The sequence below is a fragment of the Camelus dromedarius genome, chromosome 6, assembly GCF_036321535.1.
Source record: "Camelus dromedarius isolate mCamDro1 chromosome 6, mCamDro1.pat, whole genome shotgun sequence".
Lineage (NCBI taxonomy): Eukaryota > Metazoa > Chordata > Mammalia > Artiodactyla > Camelidae > Camelus > Camelus dromedarius.
Genome location: NC_087441.1, coordinates 27,509,170 through 27,520,432, shown reverse-complemented (window position 1 = coordinate 27,520,432; position 11,263 = coordinate 27,509,170). Strand labels below are relative to the sequence as shown.

General features: G+C 37.6%; 1 protein-coding gene across 1 annotated transcript; it reads left to right on the top strand.

Moving 5' to 3' along the window:
* Window positions 1-993: 993 nt before the first annotated feature.
* On the top strand, window positions 994-2,094 carry TAAR9 (trace amine associated receptor 9). The gene is given in 3 exon segments (XM_010988711.3): window positions 994-1,189; window positions 1,192-1,857; window positions 1,860-2,094. Coding segments are annotated over 3 exon segments (1,041 nt in total). The 3' UTR covers window positions 2,039-2,094.
* The last annotated feature ends 9,169 nt before the right edge of the window (window positions 2,095-11,263 follow it).

The window sequence follows — 11,263 nt, the reverse complement described above, 5'->3', positions numbered from 1 at the left end:
ACTTGAACTTTGGATGACTTAGTGTGAGTCCATTCCCACAGGAGACATGACTAATCTAGAAACACACCCCGCTCCCAACACCACCCCCAAGACCATCCTAAGCGTTGCTTGTTCCTCTCTGGTAGATTTAAAAATGTACTTCGTGGTTGTTTTTTTTTTTAAGGATGGGAAGGTGAGGGAGGTAAGTTGTTGCTTATTTTAATCCATCATCAATTTGAGACATTTAAGACATCTGGCCATTAGCCAGGAAAAAACTTACACACTGACTATATATTATTATCAATTTGGTAAGAATAGTTCTCTAAATCATCTCAAGTTATCCAACATGAAGAAATACAGGAGGAAAAAGAAACCCTAGAAACTCTGAAAATATAAGCAATAGGAGAAATATATTCCCCAAATAAGTTTGGCAGGTTATAATGAGTAAATGTTTCCTCAGTCTTTACACTCTATACTGTAGGGATTTTTGAGGCTATAATTTGGAGGAGATGTAATTTATTTCTCCCTTCTTGAAAAAATAAAGTGCCGTTTGTCATTATTGCGGAAGTGACTACTCGAGGGAGATCACTTAGTAAATAAAACTCAGCCTTTGGTAGCCTAGTTAGTTCTCAACTCAGGTGGTTACAGGTGAAGATTTCAAAAAGTACAGTAACACAAAAAAGGGATTTTTCTAGTAATTAGCTAATTACATTCTATAAAATATATCATTGGACTAAATATATTGTTAGCCATTTATCTAACACTAAATTTGACTATAATTTTAATGACTTTCTGCAACAAGTTCCCACTCTAAATATATTAAAAGCTTGGGAACACTTTTGGAAAGACACAGCGATTGTAGTTAATATGTCTCCCTAAAGTGGTAGAAAAGTTACCATCTTTCATTTTTAACTAGATTTTTTTTCTCTTCCAGAAGCTTTTGAAATTGCCATCTCCTTGTTTTAAATTGCTTGAAATAGGGAATCTGAGAACTTTAATTCAAATAAGAGGGCAATGGTGAACAGTTTCTCCCAAGCTGAAGCTGTGGCGCTCTGCTATGAGAACGTGAACGGATCCTGTGTTAAAACTCCTTACTCCCCAGGTCCTCAAGCAGTTCTGTATGCGGTCCTTGGTTTTGGAGCCATGCTGGCTGTGTTTGGAAACTTACTGGTCATTATTGCTATTCTTCACTTCAGACAGCTGCACACACCATAAACCTTCTGATCGCATCGCTAGCCTGTGCAGACTTCTTGGTGGGAGTGACTGTGATGCCCTTCAGCACGGTGAGGTCTGTGGAGAGCTGCTGGTATTTTGGGGAGAGTTACTGTAAATTTCACACATGTTTTGATTCTTCCTTCTGTTTTGCTTCTTTATTTCATTTATGCTGTATCTCTATCGATAGATATATTGCTGTTACCAACCCTCTGACCTATCCAACCAAGTTTACTGTCTCGGTGTCAGGAATATGCATTGTTCTCTCTTGGTTCTTCTCTGTCACGTACAGCTTTTCTATCTTTTACAAGGGGGCCAACGAGGAAGGGATTGAGGAACTAGTCGTTGCTCTCACCTGTGTAGGAGGCTGTCAGGCTCCACTGAATCAAAATTGGGTTCTACTTTGTTTTCTTCTCTTCTTTATACCCACTGTTGCCATGGTGTTTTTATACGGGAAGATATTTTTGGTGGCTAAACATCAGGCCAGGAAGATAGAAAGTACAGCCAGCCAAGCTCAGTCCTCCTTAGAGAGTTACACAGAGAGAGTAGCAAAGAGAGAGAGAAAAGCTGCTAAAACACTGGGCATCGCTATGGCTGCTTTCCTGGTCTCTTGGCTCCCGTACATTATTGATGCTGTGGTTGATGCCTACATGAATTTTATAACTCCTCCTATGTTTATGAGATTTTAGTGTGGTGTGTGTACTACAATTCAGCTATGAACCCCTTGATATATGCTTTCTTTTATCCATGGTTTTGGAAGGCAATCAAACTTATCGTGAGTGGCAAAGTCTTAAGAAGGGATTCATCAACAATTAATTTGTTTTCTGAGGAAGCGGACATCGGTTGACGCAATTACCACAGGGATTTTAAAACTAACGTGGGATTAAGGTCAAGCGCAAAATTAAGCACTTGGATCTAGAGAGGCAAGTGTGATCATGACATCACATTCAACAGTTAGTTGTTCTAAAGCATTTGTCGTCTTCCTATATTTTGGCATTTTTTAAGAATTTAGCGATAGATGAATAAGATTTGCTGATTACTTCCCATTTAGTATTTTTTTATGCTTTTCTGATTCTCTGCTTTTCTTTGTCTCTGAAATTTCTCCTTGTTTCTTCAAATAATTTGAATTTTTTAGTTTCTTCTACACTTATTATCAATGTTTAGTAGTCCAAAATATTAGAGAGGGGGAAAAAAAAACTCCTGCCCAACTTGCAATTAGATTCTTTGGGACAAAAATCTTTAAACTATATTTTGTTTGAAGAGTAAATACAGCATTATAAATTCTGGAAGTTTTTGTTAACCTAAAAGGACTTTTTAAAAAGCTGCAATGTGAACCTTTCTAGTGAATTAAAGACTGAAAAACACTAATGCTCTGTGTTTTCCAAAACCCTGGCTCTGCCTCCTCTCCAGTTTACAGACACTGTGTTCACAAAGAACATGTGTAGCGATACATGATTACACTACATTTTACTGTTGGAGAACATAATTTATCACAGTCAAATGAACACATCTACAAAAAGATGGTTTCTGTACTATTTTTTTTAGTAATTTGAAGTAAAATAAGAATTTTGTATAAAAGCTAATTCAAATTAACAATTTTTTCACTTTTGAGTTTGTTCTTTGTACTAGACACTGTATTGGGCATTGCAAATATAAAGCTGAATAACCCAAATATAATCAAGGATTATTTCAAAATAACAAATACCCAAACTGGTATAATACACTCTAGGAATAGATTCAGTTTTCTCTCTGATAATATATCTTATTAGTCACCTGAATTTTAATTCATTTTAATTAAAATATACATTGAATGTTTTAAGATAGAGTAAACATTTGAAAAAAAACTAATAACAGGGTGATTTGCCTTCTCAAGTCTTTAATCACAGCCTCAAATCTTTGTTTAGGTAGCAGATTTTTCACAGACTATTCTGGAACAAATTTGTTTTATGAAATGAAAAGAAGAAATAACTAAGTAAATAGAGTTACATAAACATTACTTGTTATATGTTTTATAAATGGACCAGTTTAAACATACTTTACATGAGAGTAAGCTGTTTAACATTTGTACATTAACATCTTTCAAGTAGAGCTGACAGTATTTAGGAGGGAAAAAAATCTAAAGATAAAAGAGCATGAAGGGAATTTGGAAGTCTTCACAGCAGAATAGCTGTGTGGCTCAGACCATCATGTCACAGAGCAGGTCTACGGACCACCTTTCAAATGATGAAAATTAAGGTCCCTCACTCTCACTTCCTAAGAAGAGCTTGAAGCTTGTGTTCCTTTAATGGTGAGTCAGTAGTGTTGTTGCATAGAAATACATGTTCCTTCCTTAATGGCAAGTGTAAACTGACACTGACACTCATAAATAATAATGAAAACCATGTGGGGGACTTAAAATATATATACACTATTCTGTTCACTTGTGCTATGTAGAGTGTAATATTTAGATGGACCGATGCAGAGATACTGTCCAGAGATGCTTTCAAGCTTTTATATTCACATCTGTAGGTGGAGAACACACTTCAAATGCACTCTTTCTTGTTTATTTTTCTACTTTCCTAGTAGTTCTTCATAAAAGAAATCTTTTTTTAAATTGAAGTATAGTCAGTTTACAATGTTGTGTCAATTTCTGGTGTACAGCATGTTTCAGTTATACATGTACATACATACATTCCTTTTCATACTGTTTTTCATTATAGATTACTATAAGACACTGAATATAGTTCCCTGTGCTATATAGTAGAAATTTGTTGTTTACCTATTTTATATGTAGTAGTTAGTATCTTCAAATCTTAAAATCCCAATTTATTCCTTACCACCCCCTTGCCCCCCAGTAACCATAAGTTTGTTTAAAAGAAGTCTTTTGATTAAAGAAAAAATCCATTTGTTATTTTCCCCTAAACTATCTAGATAATCACTACAGCGCCACTCCTTTCTTCTACATCTCATTCATTTATACGAATGTTAGTTTAACTTCTTGGCTAGCTGCATACCAAACTGCTGCAAAGCCATGAATATATTTGGAACAAGACACAATGAAGATAGAAGTAGGCAATTATTGCAAAGATATAATTAATCCAGTTATGCCTGGGCTGTAGACTTCACAAATACTGTGTTTCTCACATAGATGTACTATTATTAAAAATTCATGTTTATTTTAATTAATAAAATACATATTTATTTAAAAGCATTGCTGAATTCATAATTCTTGTCCAACATGGATTTTTCTTAATAAGTTGATACTAAAAGTACAACTGCTACTTTAAAAAAATATTGTTTATTTTTTAAAAAAATACTGAAATGGAATGTTCAGACATAGAAAGTTACAGATAAAATTGCTGTCATTTACCTCAGTGTTGGTTGGGATTAGAGCAAATTTATCAGTTAGTGGCAAGGCTGTGAATAATCTATCACTAAAAAATTACAAAGATGAATAAACCATCATTAATACCTACATCCTCTTGGAGAGCTGCCAATGTCACTGGGCGTTGCTCTAACAGCCTTTCTTCATATACTACTGATATACTTTTTATTTGCTGGTAACTATTTGTCCACATTATTTCAACACCTAGTCTAGTGCCTTGCACTTAGTAAGTCCCTACAGATATCTTTTAAGCAAATGAATGATTAATTCTTCTTTATTTTCACCCATCAAACAATTGTCTATTAATCTTTTACATCAAAAAAATCTGCCTCTTTCTTTTTTATTTGGTTTTCTAAAATAGAAAATCTTTAGTAATCAAGGTTTAGGAAAAATCCAGCCTTAGGCTATCAGTAAGCTTTGTCTAACCCAATCACTAAAGATAATTTTATATTTAATGAGAAAAAGTGGTAGAACACATAAACTTCCATAATGTTGAGTCTCTACCTGAAGTGGGAATACACGAGGTGATACCTTAGAGATTTACTGTGAGGATTGTAACTGTCAAGTCATTTTTGGAAACATGCACTTTCTTTTATCTGAAAAACCTGCATATGATATCAGAGTCCGGAGTAAAGTTCTAAAGCCAGGCTGCCTGGGTTTGACTCTCATGCCTGCCATTTCCCAGCTTCAACCTTGGTTAATTCACTTACCCTTTTTATATCTTAGTTGCTTACCTATACAACGAAAATAATAATAGAGCTTTCTTACTAAAGTCTTGTGTAAAAATGACCATGATTTCAAACAAATCTGCAGATTTTGGAGACCAATCAGCCAATAAACAAACCACTATCACATAAATATTATTTGTTTCATATTTTATGTGTTCTCAGTAGAAAGAATTTTATTAGGATATTTTATTTCAGACACTTTCAGAACATGCCTTTACAAGACTGATTCTCTGAAGTCATGCAATCAAGCCTCTTAACTGAAAGGGCCACTTGGCTATTGGACACAGTATTGGAAAAAAATATTATTTTATAATTAGTTCAGGAAGAGTTGCTGGATTCTGTAAAAGTGCCACTTAGCTGGTTCAGAAAAAAAAAAAAGAGTTCAAAAGTAAATCTTTCATAGAGAAGTAATAATTCTGCCTCCATAAGAGTAAGAGACAGCAGAAAACCAAATATACAAATTAAGATTATGTGAATCTACATGAATAAAAGGATATTTGTATAAACTGCTTAATTACATTACTATTATGTGTATTTTTAGAAATAGTATTTTTTCCTTATTGTTAATATTAATAATTGAAATTATTAATGAAGAAACAAATTCCAGAGAGCTTACATTACACTAAATCCTGGAGCTGGGATATTTAGACCTATGTCTGTTTCAAAGCCAATACTTTACTGTCACTGCGAACTAGTCAGAAAAACCAGCAGCATTTCGTAGAAATGAAAAGGCAGAGACTATATTCCCAAGTATTACATAGCAGCTGACACTTATATTTTATTCTGTTCAAACATACACACACACATGCACACCTATGAGTTATAAAGTAAGTACCCAGCTGTGCCAAAGGGCAATATTTCATCAACTTCTAGGAACAGTGCAAAGCTAAGCAGTAGAGACCATTTTAAAGCTAAGACTATGTAAGTTTCCTGTTACGACTCATCTTTGTTAAATGTATGAGGCAGGTAAAATTCACTTTAGCATCCCTCACCTGCCTTGTCTCTACATCTCCTGGGGACCCATCTCCTTCACATGAGCTGCTGAACAGTAACTGTTAGCTGAATGGAAGCATTAGCCATAAAACAGACCATTCTCAGAGGGTTTCCCTCTTGAGTTGTTAGTAGATAAAGGCACAAGAGAAATTTTAGGGTGCATTCAGAGAGAAGAACTTTACAAAAAGAATAAAATGCTAAGCATGAACTTTCAAGAAGGGAAGATTTATCCAGCTGGCATAACTTCCTGGTGTCCCTCAGTTAGTACTAATTAGTAGAAATTAAAGGTCGTCTTATCGAGAAAATTTTCTTCTCCACTCTCATCCAAGGCCAGTGCTGGGCAAGTCTGTAATGAAACTGCTGTCCATTTTTTGTTTGCACCCACATACTGGCCTGAGTCCGCTGGCTAAATATTGTTGCCCAGCTAGGGCCTAGTCTAAGTACTAAATGGGAGACGGGGCACTGTCTTCTGTGATGATAACATTTCAAAGGAATGGCTCTCAGGTACTTGAGAAAAACAGTCCTGGGTTGTAAAATTGTCAAGAGGCTTTTTAAACAATTTATATCTGTGAGCTGGCCTTGAGACGAGTTAAGGCCATGGGACCCAAGGCCACGGCCAGAGCCTTGAGATAAATTAAGGCTGTGGGACCCAAGGCCACGACTGCAGAGCATGTTCGTAGTATGCAGTAAATAACTGCTCCACACATGCGTCAATTATATGAGATTTAAAACAAAGAAAATAGAAGTACGTGTGTGCTAGAGGTATTCTGTAAGCCTAATGAACAAAAAAAAACTCAGACTGCGCATGTGCTGACAGGAAAACAGGTAAAAACAGGACAGGTGCATCACAGGCGCGCACCTCCCTGTGGCAATAAAGTGTTGTTAACCCCATGGTGTCTCCGGCGGTATGGCAACTCCTCGTGCATTTTTTCATTTGGGCCGCTCACCTCCTAGAACCCCACGTAAGCCTCCCTCAGCTGACAATACCTCAAAGGGGCAGAGAAAGAACTTACAGTTACAAGCTTTCTGAGATAAATGCTCTAGGAAAAGGGAGGTCAGGGACCTAGAGTTAGGAAGATGGCTAGCTACAGTTTAGTCAAGCTGAGGGGGCCACTAATACCATCTTGGTCAGTTGTAATTATTCCGTATTATAGAGCAAAGGTATCATTTTCACTGAGTTTCTATACTGACATCCCAAATCACCTCCAGTTCACCCTATTGTGAAGTATATATGTGCCTTAGTCAGCTCGGACTGCTATAAAAAAAAACTGCCATTGACTGGGTGGCTTATAAACAACAGAAATTAATTTCTCACCGTTCTGGAGGTTGGGAAGTTCAAGATTGAGATGCTGCCAGATTCAGGTCTGGTGAAAACCAACTTCCTGGTTTATAAATGGGATCTTTCTGGGGCCTCTTTTAGAAGAGCCCCCATCTCATTCACGGGGGCTCCACCCTCAGGACCTACTAATACCATCACATCGGAGGTTACATTTCAGCAGATGAATTCTGAAGGGACACAAATATTCAGTTTATAGCAATATGTTACCATGTATAATGAAGTGAAGATAACTGGGTAGCAGAGACTCAGACCTACCCGTGAATCAGTTATTTCCCAGAAGGAAACAACAGGCTCTAGTTTATGGAGGTGTCCAATGAGACCCATCAAATTTCCAACCTCCAAAACTGGAAGATAATAAATTTGTGTTGCTTTAAGCCACTACGTTTGTGGTAATTTGTTACAGCAGCCACGAGAAGCCAATACAATGTCAAAATCCAGAGTTAGGCACCCCTTGTTCATGGCCCTTTGGCTTTAAGAAACCTTCCCTATTTCTACTCCCTTGACCCTAATCTTCCAGAGTCTAGATCTGTGCTTGTTTGCTCCCCTGCTTGGCAATAAAACTTTTCCAATTGAAGCTCAGTCTTTGGTCTCGTATACTTCATTATTAGTTTTTCTTCAGCACCCCAGAATAAAATAACAAATAAATCAAATCAAAACAAAACAAAAACAACATGGATATTCTCTGAATCTGTCTTTTGATATCCACTAGGTGTCGCTTTTCCTCTTTACAGTTGGCTTATTAAAATATCGGTCAATGCTTATGGTTTCCTTGCCTTCTCTACCCATTCCCATTCGTTCTCAATCCACTGCAATTTGGATTCTGTTCTCAACATTACACCAGAAGAGGCTGAATCATGTTCATCAGTGGTCTAGTTGTAAATGCCAACAAGCAGTTCTTGATTTTTACTTAACCTGATCCATCATCAACATTGGACACTCTTGGTATGCCCTCCTTCATGAGCCTCTTTCATCCCAGGGGGGGCTGTAAGACCACTTTTTCCTATTTCCTTATCTGTATTTCTGTCCACTCTTCAGGCATAACTTTGAAATTGGTACACATCTAGTTCCTCTATTTTCACTGCATCCACTGTAAAACAATCAAAAATATTTACTGAGTGTCTGATACAGCCCAGGCATTATGTCAGGTGTGTACCAGACAATCACATTTACTCCTATGGCCTCAAAATCACCATTATGCTGAAGAATCCCAAATGATTATATCCAGCACAAATTTTTGTCCTGAGCTGAAAATGTAAGTCTAAATTACTTACTGAAGAACTCCAGTTTTATGTCCCTCCAACCAATCCCAACTTAACCCATCATCTTTCTCCCCAGATATACTCTTTCTGCTAGATACCGTATCTTTCTTGTTGGCAACCTAAAAACCTGAGAGTAACCCTTGATTCCTGCTTCCATCACACAGCCCTAAACCTCCATGTCCTTTCACTCTTTAAATAATGTATGTCATATTTTCAGAAAATAAGGAGGCAAGGTTACTGAATAAGAGTGGAGTGAAATCAAGTTAGGTTTGAGAACTGAAAGAGAAGAAAAGATAGTATTACCAAGAAGAATTTGGTAGATGATTAACCAAATAATTGTTTTCATGGAACATCTTTACTATCTGTTTTACTTTTATTCCAATGCATTTTTAAAATCTTAATCCTAAATGGCAGATCATACTTCTTATTCAAGTAATGAATGTATTGTAAAGGAAAAAATTCTTCATCACTTCTTATTTGTTTTGTAGGGTCCTTCCTATATACCTTCCAGGATCAATGCTAGCAATTTTCCTCAGACTTGAAATATTTCAATGGGGTTTTCAGTTTTTAATATACCTCTCTAATTCTCTGAATTCCTGCTAATATCGCAAGGGCAAAGACTCAGTGTCAGGAAAGGCTGGTACTGTCAGCACCGCCTGGCCCTCGGCTCCCACACTCTCCCATGTGGCAGTTTTGCAGTGGCCTGCAGTTGATTTTCTTTGCTTCATCTCTTAGTTGCTATTACAACTTAGATAATTTAATCTCTGAAGTGAACTAGGCAGGGCCTTTTCATAGGCTTGTCCATTGGCATAGAGCCCTGCTCTTGGGCTTTGAGGCCTGATTTTTGTAGTCATGGAATTCTTAATCATTTTGTCTTTGAATTCGTGTTTTGTATGTGAAATCCTAAAGGGCAGTGGAGCATGTGTGGGGGCTTGGACCCTGGAATCACATGACCTAGGACTGTCATCCATTACACCACCTCCCTTCCCCTGGGATGGGTTCTCAGCTGCCTACCCCTGATCCCCAGGACTTTGGGCACAATTCAGCCTCCTTCCTCACCCCAACCTACTAGCAGTGCCAGTAGGCACCTCACCCTGTCTGAGGACTAGATATGATGCAGGGAGGGTTGGGGGTCACATGTGCACTGGGCAGTCTCAGGACGAGGCATGGTACTGTCATCCCATCTCAGGCTGGTGGGGCTACAGCATATTCCATGGACTGAGCGGGTCCAAACCCCTCCCTCACCCCCAGTTCAGGTACCAAATGGGTTGCTATAGTTGCAGTCCTAGAAGGTCACCTGTCTCCTTTGGTTGAGGCGGCCGGCCCAGGAAGGGGGCAGGTACCTGGCTCAGCTTCCTTGGCCCGACCTGGGTGTGAAATATTCAGTCAGCTCTTTGTGGGAGGGGGAGCCTGGCAGCGGGTGGGCACGAGCATACTGAGTCTCAAGGCAGGGTCTCCAGCACCTGTGACGGGCTAAACTCGCCCTGCTAATATCTGAATGCCCAAGGGAGTGAGATGCTTCATAGCAAAAAAACATATGGCAGGTCAAAAGACATTGCAGAAAAATGGAAATATTTTTATATTTTAGTAACTATTTCAGAGTGCCTATTCAGAGTGCCTAGTTCTATATTTGAACAAAAGGCCCCACGTTTTTATTTTTCACTGGACCCTACATAGTGCATAGCAAGTCTTGTAAATAGGAAATAGGTAATATTGCTGTTCAATTCTGGGTGAGGCTATTTCAGGACAGAACTTAAAGAAATCTCTTGGCTGTGAAAATCAGAAGTATTTCTGTAGAGTAACAGAGTTCAGAGAGAGATGTTTTGTAGAAGAACTTTTTAATTATAATTCTCAAAAGTGAGTTTCCTTTCACGATTCACACCTTACACCGCAGGGATTGCTTGTGAGGAACTTATAATGGGTAAAGTTTACTGGCTGGCTTCCTAAAGCACCCTAGGTGTTAATGTCTCAGACAAAGTGAAGGTGAAAGTCTATTAAGATTCAAACATGCAACTATTATATGCAATTATCCTCTGTAAGGAAGAACCTCACAGGTGTAAAGGACCAAATATTTAAATTAAAGTGTTTCAGTTATTCAGATAATGTGATTTCTGGGGCTGATGAAAATTCATAGTAGATTTGCTTAGAGTTAACTATGAGATTTAGACATAGTTACAGTAATCATTATATGAACACAGAAAGAAAAAATTCTGAGTTTTTAAAATTCTTTTAATTGCACTTCATAGTAAAAAGGGAAATGGATGTAATATGAGGCAGTTTCTAAAAGCAGCACTCAAATACGCAGTTATATTTTATTTTTTTTAATTTTCAGAATTGAAAACCTTCTTTCTGAAGGGCAGAAACACAGCAAGCATCACTCTGCAGAACC